The 19,915-nt window shown below is 43.7% G+C and overlaps 2 protein-coding genes across 2 annotated transcripts in view; one reads left to right on the top strand and one right to left on the bottom strand.

Annotated features, from left to right (window-relative positions):
- The window catches only part of LOC117777400 (hemicentin-1-like), a 1,765,934-nt gene that overhangs the window by 92,381 nt on the left and 1,653,638 nt on the right, over positions 1–19,915 (bottom strand). The gene's annotated exons all lie outside the window — the stretch shown is intronic.
- stk40 (serine/threonine kinase 40) lies at positions 1,468–19,815 on the top strand. Its single transcript, XM_034612207.1, has 11 exons — positions 1,468–1,802; positions 5,182–5,308; positions 5,782–5,867; positions 6,521–6,664; positions 7,721–7,945; positions 8,692–8,744; positions 12,986–13,101; positions 14,633–14,777; positions 15,508–15,627; positions 15,838–15,922; positions 16,170–19,815. The coding sequence occupies exons 2-11, from the start codon at positions 5,191–5,193 to the stop codon at positions 16,386–16,388; spliced, it is 1,311 nt and encodes a 436-aa protein (XP_034468098.1). The 5' UTR covers positions 1,468–1,802; positions 5,182–5,190; the 3' UTR covers positions 16,389–19,815.

Genomic DNA, 19,915 nt, shown 5'->3' with positions numbered 1-19,915 from the left:
ACTTCCTAAAACATGTCAGAGGAGCATCTGAAACCTGTTTCTCCCACAGACCCAGCATTTCGAGTTATGATTCAGTTTCCTCTGAGTGGGACTGTGGGCAGGACACTGTAAAGCCACAGGCTGACAAGTGTTTCATGTGGCCGGGGGCATGTGCTCTGCTGAGTCAAGGCAGGAAGACGAGCAACTCAAATAACACTCTGCCATTTAGGTTGGCCTCTCTGTCTGTCACACCTGCCCACTGGTTTGAAAACTGATAACAGTGGGTGGGATTTTTAAGGTTAATCATGGAGGCTAAACTGAGAACACAGGTGCGCTTCACTAAATGTCATTCAAAACTATACATGCTGACTAAACGAGTAAGGAATTAGCTTTTTTGGTGAGCTGAAACAGTGGCTGTGGGTTTCCAATGACACCCTGGGGAATTTCAAGTCTCAAATATAGAAAAATAAATGTGATTATCAGGTTCAGTTCCTTTTTCTCAAAGGATTTGCTACAAAAGCGATAAGTTTACAAAAAATGAATACAGAAGAAAAGAACTAAAACAAAAAACATACATACAGAAAAGGTGTAGGCTGAAGCATTAACTCATCATGCCTGCGCTCATACCAGAGAAATTCAGCTGGCAACCCCATTAGGTCCTAAAATAATTCCAGAGAATAAAGATGAGGAACCCTGATTCAATTCCGTGTTACATGGCTTCACTGAGTCATATTGATCATCTGAATATAAAAATAAGTTCAGTAGATCCTTGTATGAACTAAAGTTTTAGCAGTCAGCACTCTATATGTGCATAAAAATAGTCAGGCCCGTGGCAGGTGAATATTATGGTTTCCATAAATAGAAATTACTTCAGGTAGGTCGTATGGACAGAACCTCCACTTACTATTTTTTTTATCGTTACTATTCAATGACTAATTCAATCTTTCAACGTTTTTATCCCAGCAGATTTTATTTTGTATTAGTTTATCTTATTTTTATCATTGGTATCTTTAATGTATTGCGTTTTGCTGTGTTCTTGTTGTACCTTTTACTTTGTGAAGCACTTTGGTCAACCAAGTTATTTTAAATGTGCTATATAAATAAAATTGACATTGACATTAAATGAATAGCAATTAAATAATAAGACATTTTCCTTCTGGCTGGATGAATTGTTATAAAAACATTGTTTTATGAATATGTTTATGTTAGATTTTGTCTGAACTCAGGAAGGATTAGTTAGTTCAAGTAAGTTCTTAGTTTGCATATTATTCCTAAATGTAAAAAGTTGTGTTCTTTCCTTATTATTATTATTATTATTACTTATTTTATCTCATTCTAAGTGCATGTGTGTTGGATTATTTCATGTACATGACACAATAAATGATCAATGAAAGCATCATACATGTCTGAGCACAATAAACCTAATGTATATGTGTTTTTCCCGCACAAACAACTATGACGTCATGTTTCATTTTGCAACTTTTATTTCCCAAACAATTTCATCATCAGTGCGCCACCGAGGGGGGGGAACCCCACACGCGTGTTCTCATTGGTCGGCCGCGGCTGTCAATCAAAGCAGCGTGTGCGTCACTTCCGTTGTCAGGTGGCGCTGTCGCTGTGGAAAGATGCGCTCAGCGAGGAGCGGAGGCTCTTTATCCCCGACCGCTCACTTCGGTACCAGAGGCTCAGCGAACCCGCAACCAACCCTGCGTGGCCGCCGCTGCGTCCGAGATAACCCCCGCAGCTCCACCGCAGCGTGTACCCGAGAAATGTCCACGATATAAGGAGGCGAGGCAGACTTTACCCGGCGGTTTCGGCTCGAGGTAAGCGCGGCGGCCGCTGCGTCGCTACCTAGCTGCGGCTCTGCTAACCAGCTGTAACGTTCCCCCACTCGGTTTAAATGGCCTCCCGGCGGCTCCGTAGCCTCCAGCCTCGGCGGCACTCTCTCTCTCTCTGTTGTCGGTTAGTCGCAGTTAAACGTCCCTGCAACGCCGGACCTCACGCCACTGTAGCATTAAGCTAGCTAACGGCTGCGCTGGGTAGTTTGCCCCGGGAGAACCGCTCGTTGTTGTGCCGTGTGTCCCTTTGTGTGGCCGGTGCTCCTGGAGGCTCCAGCTGAGCGACTCACCGGGGATAAGTTTTGTATCTGCCCCCGGGTCGAGTTGTGTTGCGTTAACGTACAAGGTGAACAAACACCAGCGCGTACGTTTGCGTTTGTTTATTTAAATACCTCCCCTCGGTTGTCCACATCAGCGCACAGTGTGTACAGAGACTGTTTTTAAACGTCTCCCGGCCATCGAGTAGTAATCGCTTGTGGGCAAAAACACATTAGCACCTGGCTGGTCGAGTTATTAGCTGCTAGTTGAGTGTTTTTTAGGTTTGTCTTGCACGAGTTTAAAGGCGTAACGTCCACGGGGGGGGGTTTAACTCCACGTCTCGTCTCGCTGCCGAGCGGTGTCCGGAGCCCGTGGCCGCAAAATGGCACCAAACGGTGTGTGACCGGCTGTGTGCATTCGTGATTATTTTCGTCAAGTGGTTTGGACGGTGACCTTGTGTCCGCAGTGTTGTGCAGCCACGGGCGTTTTAATGTCTCTAATGTGGCGAGCAGCTGCAGTCTGAGGCAGCACGGTGCGTCTGCACATGAGTGATTGACATGTCAGACAAGCAGCGTGACTGAAGCGTGTGTGACCTTCGAGTTGCTTCAACCGCTTTGTCTCGACTTTTGCTCCAGATCTATCTGTGCATTGATCGATCTGGATCAAACGAACTCACTGCTCTTTCTCTGCAGTCCACTGATAAGTTTACCACCTGCTCAAGTGTGCTTGTGCATTTAGTTTTTTTTTTGTCCCTCTTGACACTATCTTGCTTTTTTGCAATAATGTTGTTCTTGCAGAGCCAGACAAGTGGCCTGGATTCTGGGTGGGTGGATCTTGAGACACCTACGTGGTTGTTTTGTTCTGATACTATTTCAGGAGCCCACATTTCCCGTGGGCACCAGCAGCGTGTCTCTCCTCCTTTTGTGTGATATGATTCAGAGGCTGTATCTGTTCTTGTCCTCCCTCCGGTACAGTCAGAGGCAGTTACAGGCAGACTTGCTTGCCAGATCACTGGCTGTGCAGAGAGGCGCAGTGGTGTCAGAGGAGGATAGCTGAGTGCTGTCATTGCGCTGATGTCATTTAGGTCAGTGTGCATTAGTTGGCTGTGTTGACCTTTGCTTTTGAGATGTGTCGGGGGTTGGCTCCACAGCACTACAGCTGGTGTTTAGTAGGTAAATGAGTAGCCTTGGGTCCAGTTACTGTCCATGAGTCAGTTTTGTGTTTTTAAGTCCAAGGTGCATGGATCAGTGTGCGTTTTTAAACTTTGAATATGTTCCTGTATGAGAAAAGACAGGAAATGCAAATACAATCATGCATAACCTTTTTAGAAAAACAGGAAATGGACACACATTTAATATCTGTTTAGTTTATTTTTTAGCTTTGCCTGCTTATTTCACTAAATCGGAAAGATTGAAAACATTTATCTGGCAGCACTGGAGGCAGCATGTTGATTTTGCACAACCCTTTGGCTGTTGGATGAAAACAAAAGTTTAAACAATTTCCTGCCCAGGAGCCCCATGAATCGGATTATCCATCGCTTCGCGTGCTCTAGAGTAAGAGGCTCTCCTACTATTGGCAGCATGACTTGGTGTCACTCTGGCTTGTGTCGTAAATGCTCTCAGAAAACCTCAGCTCATCAGACTCAGTGGGTGATGACTAGCAGAGATGGAGACAGATGGGCGAGAGACATGATGATGACACTGTCTGCTGTCTGGGATCACAAAAAGCCTCATGGAAGTGAGAATTCATATCAGCCCATACTGGCTGCCAACTGTCCTGCCTCCGCTCTGCCCAAAAACGCCAACTGGCGAGTGTCGCACGATTAGTTTTGAAACGGAAACATGTATTTTGTCTAGATTGTTTCGATTTGCCGGACAAGTTCCACATTCGAACGTTTCTTGGTATTCAGCAGCTCTTCCTTCATTGTCTAGTTTGCAGTTTATGAAGTGACGGAATCACCCCTCTGTTGTAATTTTTTAACATATGCAAACCACTGCTATCAGTGAGTGATATTTTTACTGCAGATATGTCACTTTGCGTAAACTTTTTTTCTGGGCCTACATTCCATGAAATGTTTTATTTATTTACTTTTTCCTCATTTGACATGGTGCACATGTCGGAGGCTTGCAGGGCACGATCCACTCTCTTATCAGCGTCATCACCTGGTCATGTAAGCATTTCTGTCCAATGGAAACTCAGGATGACAGCAGGGTGAATCATCGCTCTCGGTTCAAGGCACCACTTCCCTGTTACGAGAAACAAATGAGGTTTCATCACATAGGAACTCAGTATCAGTAAACAAGGCATACCTCTTGATCTCCGAATTCTGGGAGGTAGATCTGCCTTGGCGGTTAAAGTAGTTTGTGTAATGACGATGTGTCACACCATGTCACTGGTTCTTCTGGCATGCAAATCCAGTTCCTTACCATAGTAAGGGCTTGGCTTTATTTTTCTTCCAGCCTTGTTGGAACATGCATGTCCTTTCAGAGGAAGGTCTGCATAGATAAGCCGGCTATACAGATTTTTAGATAATATGTGCAGATTAAGAGCAGAAGGATTTTCTCAACCCCTTGCCCACTGCAGCCGGAAAAGCTAAAGATGGCCTTGTGGTTCAGTTGTGGGATGTAAATTTAAAAAAGGCCCTGTTTAAAGATTTGTTTCTTGTTAGTAGAATGCATTAACATGAAAATGTTTTCAGTTTAAATTGCAGATTGTGGCACATTCGCATTTGTGTTGGGGAGATTGAATCTGAGGTGTCACCTTTGACACCAGCAGCCATCACTCTGAATGGGGCTGTAATGGCCTCACATTCACAGTGATGTGTTGGTAAATGTGTGGGAGGGATATTTAAAATAGTCTGGGAGGAGCTGCCCTGAAGTTTACCTTCTTTCACTTCTGTTCACTAATCGGTGTGCTCTCTACCGGCCTGCAGGATTATTGCGAAAATACTGGGTGACGTCTTTATTTGTATGTATTTTTTGTTTACAGATTACCTTGTTTTTTTGTCATCACCTGAGCGTTTGTGTCTTTGCATTTTCATGTATGCACTTAGCCTTTAACTTGTCTATCTTTATCCCTTGTACTAATCTGACTTACTCTCCTACAGAGCTCCAGTATGTCCAAGCGGCGCTTGTCGGAGAGGGGGGCTGGAGAGACCTCAGGCAGGGCCAGTAAGCTGCAATGTCCTGGAATATCCGGCAACAACGCCAAGAGAGCCGGGCCCTTCATCCTCGGTAAGGAAGCTACTAGTGTTTGCTCGAACACCAAATGTATGGAAATAGTAGCCTGTGTGGTAGATATTGCACGTGTAGCTTTTAATGTGTGTGCAGGCAACCTATAGGTAGCTATTTACATGTGTGCATGAAGTAGAGAGTTGCGGGGTGTCTCTGTGTGTATGCACGCCTGAGACAAGAATGCCAAGAATTTTGCTGATCCCCATGACATCGACCAGAAAGATCTGAGTCTGTGCTGGAGCAGGGTTATTTCCTCTCTCTGGAAATTTCTCTCTCATACTCTCAAGTCGTTTGTGTTTTTCTACTACACAGCTCCTTCACTATTTGCAATGCAGAGTGCCAAAGCAAACATTGCACTAGAGGTGTTAATGGGTACATGCACATGAAGCCTTTAATGAGTTGCAGTGAGACAGACACTATGGCATGTTGCCTGCCTTTTGGTCATGCAGCTGTTCCTTTTCTTATCCTTGCAGGGCCTCGCCTGGGCAATTCACCAGTGCCCAGCATAGTGCAGTGTCTGGCCAGAAAGGACGGCACCGATGACTTCTATCAGCTCAAGGTAAGTCGGACTGGGTTTCAGGGTTCGCAATTTTTTCTTTTTAATCTCCCACAAACATCTAACACATGTTTAAATAATAACATATCATACACGTGGTGTTCCAGTAGACATCTGAACCTTTGACCCTCTTTTGGTGGTGTTTACTTTATGGCCCCCTGTTTCAGTCTCATGCAAACAACAAAACCTCAGCCGGGCAATGTGTTTATAGGGGCTATCCAGTGTCTGTCACACAAGGGAAGGCGAGTGTAAAGGAAGGGGGGGGGGGGGCAAGGAAGGGAGGAAGGTAGTGCCCCACCTGGAATGTCAACTTTTAACCCCCACGACCATGTAGTGAGTTTGTGACCCTCCCCTCATACCCGTGACTGCAGCGCCTCAGTGTCTGCTGCACAGCTTGTTTACTTCGCATTGGTATATGAGCCCCTATTTTAAAGCTGCACTCTGCTTTGCTATCTCCATCCCACTGGTTGTAACTTCTTGCTAAATGCTAAGCAGCTGTAACGTTTACTCATGTCTCCAGTCATTAAAAGGTTTATTGTCAGGGACCTGAAGATTAGCTACATACTAAATGGTCAAAGCCCTCTTTCCACTGACTGATCCTCTGTGAGCTTTTGTTTCGTGACCTCTTAAGTTTTTCACTCTTCTCGTTACGGCAGATCCTGACGCTGGAGGAGCGAGTTGATTCTGCAGGCGAGACTCAGGAGGAGAGGCAGGGGAAGATGCTGCTGCACACAGAGTACTCGCTGCTGTCTCTACTGCACAACCAGGATGGGGTTGTCCACCACCACGGCCTCTTCCAGGTAGCGATGATAATATTGCCATGTGTTTAGAATAGTTTCAGTCAAATAATTAAAACATGGCCAAAAAATACTTTCATTTATTACATAAAAATATTACTCAGCACCGTGGGCAAGCTTTCTGTATAATTCTGATGAATACACCAGCATCACCATGGAGAAGTTTTTTATTTTCTATTCAGTTTAGAATATGGTGTCACCCTTTTAAGAACAAGTAATGGTGTGCCCTTACCAGCTCAGTAATGGTGCTAAAGGTTAGCTCGTCATTATTCCAGCCAGTTGCTTTTATTTTCCTTATCAGGCTTCTCAATAGCAAAGTGGGAGTACCATTAGTAGCCATATTTATCCCTTCACAGTGCTATCCATTCACAGTGAGCCTCTCCTCCCTCACCTGTCTTCCCGTCTGTCTCTTCCACTAACTTTGTTATTGTTCCATCTGCCTTCTCTATCTCTCTCTCTCTCTCTCTCTCCTCTCTTTCTGTTTTCCATCTTTGTCTCTCTCTCATTCACATCCTGTCTGTTCCACTCTGCCGGTGTTCTCAAAATAGCTGCATCGAGCCATTCACTCTGATTCATTTAGGCCTTCAATATTGATTGGATTATTATAGTGCATCTCCTCTGTGAGAGAACGAGTTAATAATGTGCGCTTTCAGAGGTGCGGACTGCTTCTTAAAAAAAAAGTGACAACCTGATACAGAAATCAATAAGAAGTGGTGACTCCGATAAGACTGAGTTGTAAGAAGAGGAATGACCTTTGCTGTTCACTCTCCATCACCCAGCTTCACCATCCACTATGGCGGAGTAGATGCGTCTTATTCCCTCCGGCTACATACAGGCTGTTGATTGATACCCTCTGCCCTGCTTGAATCTATGTCCTTCTAAGCTGAATGAATCAGCTCCATTATTATAATACAGGAATCCATTCAGTTGGATGCATTCATGTAAGCCTCACTTTACATTGATTGGACACACAGGAAAGTGCTTCTGGAATAGACAAAAAGGAGTGTGTTCCTGAACTGAAGATCGTTACTCACATTCTTCTTTGTTGTTGTCACACAGGATCGAGCCTACGAAATAGTGGAGGACATGGAGGCCAACAAAGTGCGCAAGATGAAGAAGCGGATCTGCCTCGTGCTGGACTGCCTATGTGCACATGACTTCAGTGACAAAACAGCAGATCTAATAAACCTCCAGCATTACGTCATAAAGGAGAAGCGACTGAGCGAGCGCGAGGCCATCGTCATCTTCTACGATGTGGTGCGTGTGGTGGAGGCTCTTCATAAGGTGAGCTAAGTTATTTTTTTCCACATCTGGCACAATTGCGTTTCCCTTGACCAGTTGTTATCAGATCTCTCTTCCCCGAATTTACAGATATGTCGGTGTGAGATACAGCATGCAGAGTCAGGAAGGGCGAATGGGCGGCCCGCAGATCTAATATTGAATTAGATTTAACTGTTATGTGTGGTCAGTGTTGATTTTGTGGCAGAGTCCTATCAATGGATGGGCACTGAGAAGTGTAAAAATTGTGAAACTGTAGTGGTTCAGAGAACGTTAGCTGAGTAGGGGTTCCTTCATATGTGGCCCAGGATGCATTTGCATTCACAAAGCTAAAAGATGTTAACCACGAGTGTCCCAGACCAGCCCTGAATGTAGTCAGAGTGATCGAATCTCAGGATGCATTTGGGCGCTGTACTTAGCGCTGTCGACTTGTGATCAGATTACTCAGGATGGATGTTCGTCCCGAGTGAGAACGGGGTCTAGGTTAGTGTTATGCAAGATCATAAAATCCACAAATGCTTAGTTTTCTGTTTTCCTCAATGACGAAAACTTGGATACTACTGCAATGTTTTTGTCAACTGTAGAAGAAATGGCTTTGTTATTGTTTACAAATTTCACATCCTTTGTGATTACTCATTTCCCATGTTCTTGTGCCACTCCTAGAAACAAATTGATTGTTTTTTTTATGCCGATGATTCACGAGGAAAGATATGACCAAACATTTTTTTTCTTCTCTCTTTCCTCCACTGCAGAAAAACATTGTGCACAGAGACCTCAAGCTGGGAAACATGGTGCTCAACAAACGGTAAGAAGAAACATTTACTCATCCAGCCATGTCAGTCAGTTAGCTGCCTTAAATCCTCTCTCATTATACGGGGTCATGTCATTTTAGCCTGCCAGTCAGTGGTTCGCTCACGTGTCAGAGACCTCAGCAGGCCCCAGCAGCCTGTATCCAGTGTGCATTTGGCTTTAAACCCAAGCAGGGGTCACATTCTCAGACCAGGAGTGAGATCAGTCACAGGAACCTAAAGCCTGTTTCTCGTGTGCCTGACTCTGGGTCCTTGCCTGTGTGTGTTGAGTAAAGGCCGATGATTCATTCCCCACGGCTGGATTGTTGGATTGTTGGGTGAACTGGACGGCAAATGAGAGCAGAGAATATGCCACTGCTTTGTTCTGGGTGGGAAAGTGTTTGGGGTTTGGAGGGGGCGTGATCAGTGTTGCAAAGCATTCAGAACCCTGTTGAGTGCACCTCAGGTCACTTGAGTGCTGCAGTTCAGGTTGGCCTCGCAGAAAAGGGAAAACCACTCATCTGTAAAGCCCTGTCTAATCACCCTATGTACAGAGTGTATGGTTGAGAGAGGTGCTCTTTCTCACAGTGTGAGTGCTGCTGTTTTTTGCAACAATTTGCTCTTTAATATGAATTTACAAAGTATTATATAGCAACAACTTCTCAAATATTCTTGGAGACACTGATAATCATCCCACCAGTCTTTTCATTTGGATGACTAACATCGATACACACTCTCTGCACCTACACACACCTTCACATCCAAACATCTCCAGTGCTTGCATCACACGCACATGTCGTCCCGCAGACTATTCCCTGATTTATCATATATAATCTGCATGTCTGAGTGGGCGCTTTGAGATGTCACGTACCTGGCTTATCTTTTTCACACACACGCTCACACTCGCACACTCTCTCTCTGCGTCTCAGGCACACACACTCTCTCTCTGCGTCTCAGGCACCCATACACACTCTGCGTCTCAGGCACCCATGCCCATTGCCCCCACCACCACCTGCAGTAGTAGTGGTGGTGATGAAACAGGAGAGTGTTTTGGCCAGGGGAGGAGGGCAGTGGGAAGAGGAGCAGACAGGCAGAACACTCCGTCCCAGCTGGAGACAAAGGAGAGGCCTGCCAAGGGCCCCATAGCTCAGAGCTGACTCACCCCGCAATGCACGTCACGCACACACACGTGCACACTGCGCACACACACACACACACACACACACACACTTACAGTCATCATTTATTTACCATCTACCCTGCTTTTTCTCATATTTTCTTTTACACCCCAAATCCCTTTCCTGCCTCAGCCTTTGTTTTGCAACCTTTGTCATATCCCCTATTTTCATATCCTCTTTCACTTTTCCCTCCTCTTTTATGCATCATGCTGTGCTTGCTTTGCACGTTTCCTCGGTCACTCCACCCTTTTCGTGCATGAATGTACAGTTGCTGTGGGAAAGATGAGACCAATTTAGAGGCAAGACCGATCCCAAAATCCCCCTCCCATGCTGCTCGTCATAATTCTGCACCGATGCCATCAACAAGCTCAGCGTTTTATGTAAGAATAATGCGATTTCCTCCTGCAGAGCCAGCTCTTGTGAAAGCACAAGGTCATAAATCAATAACCAGGGTCTTTCACGGTGAATATCGAAGCTGTATTGACCACCTACATTTTTGTTGTATTTCTATGGGGATTTAGCCAATCATAGACATACACCAAAGCAAGGTTTATTATGAATGAATATGGAGAATTATGCATCAAAAGCAGAAAATGGAGAATTAATTACCGTTCTTGAAATATAATGGTGTGAGACAAGCAGTAGCCATGATAGTTATTCTCTACATACATTTAGAAATGAGTATAAACAAACTTTTTTGGGTTTTGGTGAAATCCTCTCAATCATCATTTCCTAACAGTTCTGAGAAATGAAGTGTTCCTCTCTCTGTAGAAGTTGCCCTGCGTTTAACCTCTTTCTCGTCAGCTGGTGTATTTTCAGCAAAATGGTTTTGGGGTGGGAGGAGAAGTCACCGGGGCATTGGGTTTCTGGTTTCCTGACTTACCCGGGGGTCACATGACCAGGAAGCAGAGATGGTGTGGTCTCGCTTCAATCCCCGCGGGACCCTTGCCTCACGAGGCAAACATGCAATTTCATTTACCCAATCTCCGGTTCAAGAATAGAAACCTGGGTCGTGATGCATGCAGACAAAAGGACAGACTCCTTCATAAAGGAAGCTTTTATGTCGAGGGTCCTTGAAGCATCACACTCGGTTCTTCTTGCAGATTACAAGGCCACTATATGGTTATCGAGGCTTGGATCACGAACGCCGTCGAAGCGGCTGAATCACATAAGTAGCTGGAAATTAAATGGACTGAACGGAAGATTGAGATTGGAGCATTTAGCTGAAAATGCTGTTGTGAGTGTTTGACAGGAATTGGCTCCAGATGCTGTAATGGGAGCTGTGAGGGTGATGGAGCAGGGTGTGAAAGTGAGAGAGAATAAGGGAAGCTCTTGACCTCAGACTTTTTAGAAAGCGGATGTGGGTGCAAAGCATGATCTAGAGAGGACCAAGGCACTAGACCGCGGCTGTTCTTTTGTACAGCTCATGTGCTTCTGAGTGCATTTTCGCGTGTTCATGCTTTGCATGGGAGTAAATGTGTGGGTGCTGTTGAAGTCGCAAGTTTGTGTACATATTTTAGATCTTTTGTGAGCTTTATATATTCGTTTGCCAGCCCATCACCATGCAGGCAGGATGAGTCATCCAGACAATTATCCCAAGCCACAGGTTGACTCATATGTTTGTCAAAGTGCAGCTTTTTTTTTTTTTTTTTCTCTCTCTCTGTTCAAAGAACAGATAAAGAACAGGTCCCAGTCTCGTCGTTGGGCTTTAACACTGTTAGGTTTCACTCTGCCACAAGCAAGATAAATTTACCTTGATGACTCAGAGAAAAATCTTTTTTGTTTCCACAGAAACCAAATTAATCAAACATCGCTTGTATAAGAGCATCAACTCCTCTCAGACTTTGAAGTGCCAGTGTGTCTGCTCTTTTCAAAATGTCTCTGGGCAGATGTAGGTTGATATCTGCTAAAGCGATTAATGTTGGTGATTAAAAACAAAAATAAACTCTTTAGGGAGAGCCTTGGAGCTAACATAGGGATTTTATTGGATGATACAAGAGCACAGTGCTTTAGAATGTAAAGGTCCTAATGTCAAGAATGGTCATAATCCATAGATGTCAAGCTGCTACCACTTAAATCTACCTTTATAGGGATCCACTGATCTGATACTGATGATATTGGTCCAATACCGACTCAAAGAGCGGGACCTGGTATCAAAGGAGAATTAGTCTGTTTTCATCTATGTACATGTATTATGTTGTGCATCAGCAATGCGCTGGTAAACTTATACAGTTTGATAAACAGAGGAGGGAACTTGATACAAAGGGTCAACAGTTTAGAGGAATATCATACTTGCTCCTGCAAGTTTAACAGCTACTTGCTAAAGCCAATGTTTTCAGAGGTGAAGATAGCACTGCATATTATAACACAACCAACTTAATCAAGCAACTCCAGGAGCATCCTACCAACAAATAACAATTCCCTGATTGTATTTGTTGCAGTTGGTTTTGCAAAGTTCAGAAATCAATGTTCGAGTCAAGCTTGATGTCTTATGCAACTTATTTCCTTATCTTTTCGGATCTTTTAATTTGAAGGAAATGTCTACAGTTCAGATGATTGTGAAGTTGTTCACTCTTTACCGAGACACAAGTTGAACCTGCTTATATAAAACTGTACAAGAATCTACTGAATCAACAACATTTTAAAGTAAATGTCCAACGTGTTATGTAGATGGCAAAACATCCTGAAAGTATAAAAAGTCAGAATGTGTGATGAAGGCTCTTGTTGAATTAAACTAATTAATGAAAGTAAAACATAAGGACGTGGGGAAACATTTATAACACTGGGTTTGCATATGCTGTTTTGCATCTGGCAGTCATGAGATACTGATGTATTTTTAAGGCCAAGTGAACCATTAGATTATTTTATAAAAACATTACATGCTAGCAAGTTCTCCCTGTCTGTCTGTCTGCATGTTTACTTCATGCCCAGGGCTGAGTGCAGTGTTTCCCATTTTGATATTAATGGTTTAATCAAGTTAAATAAAGAACCCCGAGGGGAGTGTTCAGTAGTTATGTGGAAAATACTTGGTTCATTATTTGATTCTGGAGTGTTTGCATGTTTTTATATTTGCTTTACAGGACTCACAGAATCACTATTACCAACTTCTGCCTGGGAAAACACCTGGTGAGCGAGGACGACCTGCTCAAAGACCAGAGAGGAAGTCCAGCCTACATTAGCCCTGATGTATTAAGTGGTAAGTGTAACACCAATATTGTGCATGCATGTTCCTTTTTGAGGTGATATATACGTTAGACTGTCTGAGTAACGTTAAAATGTGTCTTTCTGACATTCAGCCATGAGGGTCAGGTGTGAAAAGATTAAAAAGCTTTGCCACATACATGCACTTGTAAATGGATCTCACTTCCCTGCTCTGTATGCACATAAACATCATCATTTCTGTTTGCAAAGACCAAATCCAGTGTTGTTTTTAACCAGCTCGAGGAAGCACTGCACTTCTGTGGAGTGACTACAAATGAGTCGCTAAGAGACAATTTCTTGGTGTGTTCCAGGCAAACTAAAACATTTGACACACTTGTATCTGTGTGGGCATTTCAACATTTTCAGATTTACAGAATAAAGCCAGATTATGCAGTTTGACAATCAACCAAATTGGCAAAAGTATGTTGCTCCGTTACGCAGGCATATCTGAATGTGGTTAAGTGATCAGATCTCATAATGCATTTCACGTGCAGTCGTAGCTTTTGCTTGGATATATGCTTTTTTTGTTTGTTTGTTTTTTGTGGTTATTTGGCAACAAGAAAGGGGTTATGTCCCAATCATTGACTGACGAGCTCGAAATAGTTTGTCACGTGATGTTGCGTTTTCTCACAGTACGTGTCTGTCAAAATAGCAAAAAAGCAGACATCCTTTTTTGTTGTTGTTCAGTTCCACAATGATCATTTGTCTGACTGAACACCAGTCAAGTTGATGCTGGAGCATGCACTTGACCCCAGAATAATCCATTTAATTACCAGGACAATCCTGGAGACATTGTACAAGATTGAGGAGAATTATTTCAAACAGAAATCGTTCACCTCCAGCCACTCGAACTGTAGATAAAACTGGGGCGTGTATATCAGCATAACGTGACAGGCACACAATTAAATAGAGCTTCAGTGACTCACACACTGATGACTCACTGGAGGGAAACTACTCCCATCTACCCCCCCTTCCCCTCCTATCCTGTGTGTGTGTGTGTGTGTGTGTGTGTGTGTGTGTGTGTGTGTGTGTGTGTGTGTGTGTGTGTGTGTGTGTGTGTGTGTGTGTGTGTGTGTGTGTGTGTGTGTGTGTGTGTGTGTGTGTGTGTGTGTGTGTGTGTGTGTGTGTGTGTGTGTGTGTGTGTGTGTGTGATAATTGCCTGCTGTTGCTGCCGCCTGCCTGGCTGTAATAACACTGCCTATGGTCATGCACAGCGATGATGCTCCACCCTCACCAGCTCCATGGCTGATTTAGTGTCTCACGGTTAATTATAAAAACAGCTCTCCCATTTTAAAAGTCAGCAGCGTGCTGGAAATGTAACATATCTGCAGTCGATGCTCGTGTTTGTTTTCTCATCTCGTTAATCATTAGACATGGGCACTTGACAGGAATTCAACCTGTCGAAGGGTTGATCGCCCCCAATGAGTCACACAGTGCAAAACAAATTTGTTGATTTGAATCTCTATTGCTCATCTGCTTGTTGAACTATCCCATGTATCCTTATCCTGTTGCTCTCCCGTCTCCAGGTCGACCCTACCGTGGGAAACCCAGTGACATGTGGGCTCTTGGCGTGGTTCTCTTCACCATGCTGTATGGCCAGTTCCCTTTTTATGACAGCATACCTCAAGAGCTTTTCCGCAAGATCAAGGCTGCAGAGTACTCCATCCCAGAGTGAGTAATATTTCAGGGCCATTGCCCAACGGCACTTTTTATTAGTACTGAGCTCTGTCATAACAAAAATGGAATTTAATTTGTAAAAGATAATTACAACCTTCTAATTTATAGCATTGTTATGCAATATTTAAAAAACATTTTCCAAACTATACAATATAAAACTCCTCCCAAACCATCCCTCAAACCTCTAGTCGGTCTGTCACCAAGGCAACCAGGAGTCTTCTGACTCTCTGTTGGGATAACAACATCTTCTGTGCCAGGGTAAAGGGTGTAACCTCTGTGGTTGTCACTTTGACACGAGGACAGTTAAGAGTGGTACAGGGTGACCTTTAAATGAAAGCAACAGTGTAAATGACACAACCCGAAACAGATGGTGACACCAATAATAACTATATACATACAGTGATGTCCAAAAATCTGACGGGGGTCTCAGACTGTTGCACCGTACCTCACCTCTCGGTCAATGTCAGCTGCCACTGGCCCCAAAAAGCACTGTTTGTGCTGTTTAACATTTATTTTCTATTCATTCCTTTTGTATTTGTGCAACACAGAATGACATGAACTGTATCTGTGGTTATACATAGTTTGCCAGATTTCTCAGTCAAGTGAAATGAAACCCACCAAAACAGGGTGTACACACATTCATTAAAATTTTATAAAATACATTTTATAAGAAGGTTTCAAAGTTGTCACATTTCACTAATAAAACTGTTCACCGGCCTCACAGGGACGGTCGTGTGTCGGAGAACACAGTGTGCCTGATCCGAAAGCTGCTGGTGCTGGACCCTCAGCAGAGGCTGACTGCAGGAGAGGTGCTGGAGTCGCTCAGTGCCATCATCGCCTCGTGGTAATTGCTCCCCCTGCTGGCTCTTCGAAAAAAATTATGTTGTCTTGATTTTTGAAGCACTTAGAAATAATTGCAATGAATTACTGTGAAATCTCTACGAATAATTTTAATTATTTATTTCTATATTCTTTGTCTGTCTATATTCTTTGTTTTTGTGGTTTAATTTAGTTAATCATCATCATCTTCTTTGTTGTGTTTTTCTAATGACAGGCAATCTGTTTCATCATTGAGTGGCCCTCTGCAGGTGGTGCCGGATATTGATGACCAGATGAATCACCCAGAGCATCTGCAAGAGGCAAGTTATTAGAGAAAGGTCATAATGTAAAACCTTTTGGATAAATCCATTGTTTAGATAGAGATATTTGAAATGGAGAAGTGATACTTTATGGAATTATGTGTTAACGATGGAAGTTTGATGTATTTTCTTTTTTTTCATGCAGTTTTGCCTCATGTTTACGTATCGGTTGCTTGTGGAGATTATGTTGATTTCATTCAGTCCAGCTGCTGCAGCACTTTGAATAGAATACATTCTCTTCCCTCAGGCCAAGGTGATAGAGGAGTCTTCACAGTATGAGTTTGAGAACTACATGCGCCAGCAGCTGCTGTTGGCTGAAGAGAAGAACACTATCCACGAGGCCAAGAGCTTTCTCACCAAGCGCCAGTTTGGCAGCATTCCACCTGTAAGGCGTCTGGGCCACGATGCACAACCTGTCAGCCCGCTAGATGCTGCCATCCTGGCACAACGTTTCCTCCGGAAATAGCCTCCAACCACCCATCCTAGCCGCTCTGGTCTCCGCAGGGAGTAAAGAGACCTGTGGAGTCCAGAGAGGGCAGAAGAGGATAAGCCCCAAAGCTGAACTTGCATACGTAGGGGTCTTTCCCGAACCAGGGTACAGACGCCCCAATTCGTAGGTGGGCTTTGGGCAAGCTAGGTGGAGCAGTCATGAGGAGGGGACTCGAACAAACTCCCAAATCCAGAACTTCACTCCTCATGTCTGGATCCTCCAGTGAAACATGGAAAGGCTTGGAGGAAGAGCTGAACCAAAGGTTCTTTGCCCTCAGGTGACCCACAGTCAGATCACACTGTGCAATACACCTGATGGCACAGTCACACGCGGGGAATAACACAAGGCTCGGCCCTGAGTGTTGAAGAGACTTTTTAATCCCATATTCCTCCTCCGCCTCTAAGATCCCCCGTACTGTAACACTTTACCTGTCAACTCTGGATCTCCTGAGCAATACAGGACCAGAATCATGTAGCAACCCTCTCTCTTCCCAGTGGTTAATGGTATTGCCTCAAGTAAGATCACCTGATCACAGCAGTCACCTCTCTATACCTCCATTCCACCCTCCTCCTCTCACTCCCTCCTCTTCCTCTCTCCTGTTGTCCTGTATCGAACACGATCCAGACTCCTCTTGTTTGTAAATCTGACTTCAAATCAATCTACCTCTCTGTCTCTGTTCTCTGTTGGTAAACCATGCTCACTGTTCTGAGACAAGGGATTGTAACAATGGAGTCTTGATGCCACCAGTGACATAAAGCATTAATGTTTTCTGTCAGAGTGACGATGCTCTGATACCTTTTTTCAGTGGTCTTGAAAAATCTGAATAAGCTTTTTATCATATTAACCATAACGAGTAGCATTTTAATCCCTAACCTTTGCTTTGAAGATACTGAATATCAAAGACACAAAGATCCTTTGGTATACACACGTATTCTCCTGCTTTCTGCTCACCCCTGTGGAAATCTATTTTTAGCATCTAGGCAGCTAGTGTGAGGTACCTGGAAGTCACAATGCCAAGAACTGAATGGGAACAACTGTTGGATCCTCCCTGCCAAGGCATAGTAATGGTAACGCTTCCTCAGTGCCATTATAGTGAAGACAAGGCACTGTCATGTTTCTGTTGCCAAAAAAACAACCCGTCTTAAAATTCCTCTCAGCCAAGGAACCTGGTACCCACAGCCTCATTCAGAATCAAATGGCTTCCAGGGATTCAACTTCCCTGTTTCTCTTCACCGAGACAAAATCTTGGGACAAGTGTTTTTCAGTATGAATGTGAACCGTCATTCTACGCTTCGATGTATCTGCAGTATCCATGAGTGTGTACGTGTTTGTGTTGTTAGTTTTTTTTTTTTCTTTTTTTCGGCCAGGCGTAAGAAGAGTCTGTGGAGCTGTTAACCTCCGACAGCCTCAGACCCTTTAAGCTCTACTCCAAGCTTTTAGTTTTTCAGTTATCTGGCCTGCCTCAGCGGCGGACACTGTGAAAACCAGAGCAGGCCTCGCCAGGACGGGACCTGACTCAAATGTTTTAGTTCTGATCATGAATGAATAATGTCACATATCTATTACCACTCTCACAGCCCTCTCTCTCTTGTACATTGCGTGTATTATCTCACTGTATAGGCTCTCTGAGAGACTCGCCGGTGGCTGGTAATAGATACTGTAATATTCCATTGAGAAAGGAGAACGCAAACTCCTGAGCGTTTAAGTTTAGTTTCTGGGTCTTCTCAGCTGTCGGCCCATTCTTCTCTTTTTATCAAAGTGTGTCTTCAAACCATGGCGAAGCTACTAACCAGTGACTGTTAGGCATCTGTTCACTGCAACTTGCCTTCTGCGTATTGGTACCTGCTTCAGGCTCTTTAGATTTCTTCCTATTTATATTCAAACCGTTTGCATGAATCTGGAATATTTTCATATGTCTTTTACATCTACTTATTTTCTTGTAATTTCATGTTGATTTATTTATTCACTAGTGTAGACGACCCCTCACCCACACAGCCTCTAAACCACTGGGGCTTGTTTCACAGACATTTGTCACAGTTGCTCAAAGTTCCTTTTTAACATGAGAATATCTTATGTCAGCGAAACAGGCCCCACATCTCCTTTATGAACTCACAGCTTTAATAAGTGTTGTTAACGTCAGCTCTGCTCTGACCATCTCATTTCGATCCGACGTTCCACATTCGCCAACGAGTAGCATCCTTCTGTTTTCTTGTTTGGGTTCCTTAAATCATTTTCTTGCCATTTTTTTGCCACGACATCTGTGGTCGAATTAAGCTACACTAATAACCAGACTGACTTTTGCATAGTTCTATTTTTTACACAATACAAAAATACATTATCTTGATTCGCGGGAGGGGGCTTTTCTTGTGTTGTTTTAATTTCTCTCTCATTACCCCCCCTTACCCCTCTACACAAGGCTGCACTCTCTGGTCAGTATGTAAATAATGTACCATCATGACTGCGCCGGTCATATTGTATGTAGTTCCACCCAGCGAGACACCAACTCTTTCAACACATGCTGATTTGACGTGCGTTATAGGCCACGTTGGCCATTGACCACCACATCTGGAGGCTAAAATAATACGTAAAGGGAGCTGTGCGCTCTCTCCCCCCCTCAATGTGAATTCTATGGGTATACAGCAGTATTGTAGTAGTGTAGTTCATCAGGAAGGTGTTTCATAAACACTGTAGCCGTCGCTGAATGCTAACATTAAGTGATCGTCCGTGGAAATGTCTTAAACCATCTTCCATGACGCCCAACTACAGAATAGTAACTAGAGGTTTAATAGACCCTTGATGTAGATGTTTCTAATCTGCCCCCCACCCTCAGTAATCAAGAAGTGTGTCACTTTATAGCTTGTGGATTGTACCACATTCAATGTTTGTTTTACGGAGTCACATTGGTAGAGTGCGATGTGGACTGAAAAGCATGGAAATAGTGTGAGGTTAAACTGTGTAAAACATGTGACTGTTGCATGATTTTGAACTCGCGAAGGAGTGCCAGGGCAACAGCGGGAGAAGCTGAAGAGGATTTACTCACTTAGGTCCAGAAATTTAAATCCAGTGCAAGAATTATTTATTAAATCCCCCCCCTAGTTAAATGATTAGTAAAAATGTTATCAGTTTTCAAAGCTTTTCTGATTCTTAAGTTAAGTGGTCAGTATATAACAAGGATATTACTGACCGTTTCAACTGGAAACTTAGCGTAGGATATGAGATGTGGTGTAGTTTGAACCCAGTGGGATAATGTGTTGTAAGCTGCTTGGTCGGACATGGGCATCTAGATACAGAAAACTGCGTAATTGTACAGATGAAAACACGTTTGTATAAAAAAACATATTTTTCTACTTCATCAGATCTCTACATGCATGTCAGCAATAAACTTTGATATGGAAACATTCAACTTTGTCATGTCTTTATATTCTCATACTTCCCTTCAACACCACCAGGGGGAGCACTTTCTTAAAGAACTGGAACCAGTGTAAAGGACATAATGCTGAATG

This window comes from Hippoglossus hippoglossus, chromosome 16, assembly GCF_009819705.1.
Source record: "Hippoglossus hippoglossus isolate fHipHip1 chromosome 16, fHipHip1.pri, whole genome shotgun sequence".
Classification (NCBI taxonomy): domain Eukaryota; kingdom Metazoa; phylum Chordata; class Actinopteri; order Pleuronectiformes; family Pleuronectidae; genus Hippoglossus; species Hippoglossus hippoglossus.
This window is presented reverse-complemented; position numbering and strand designations above follow the sequence as displayed.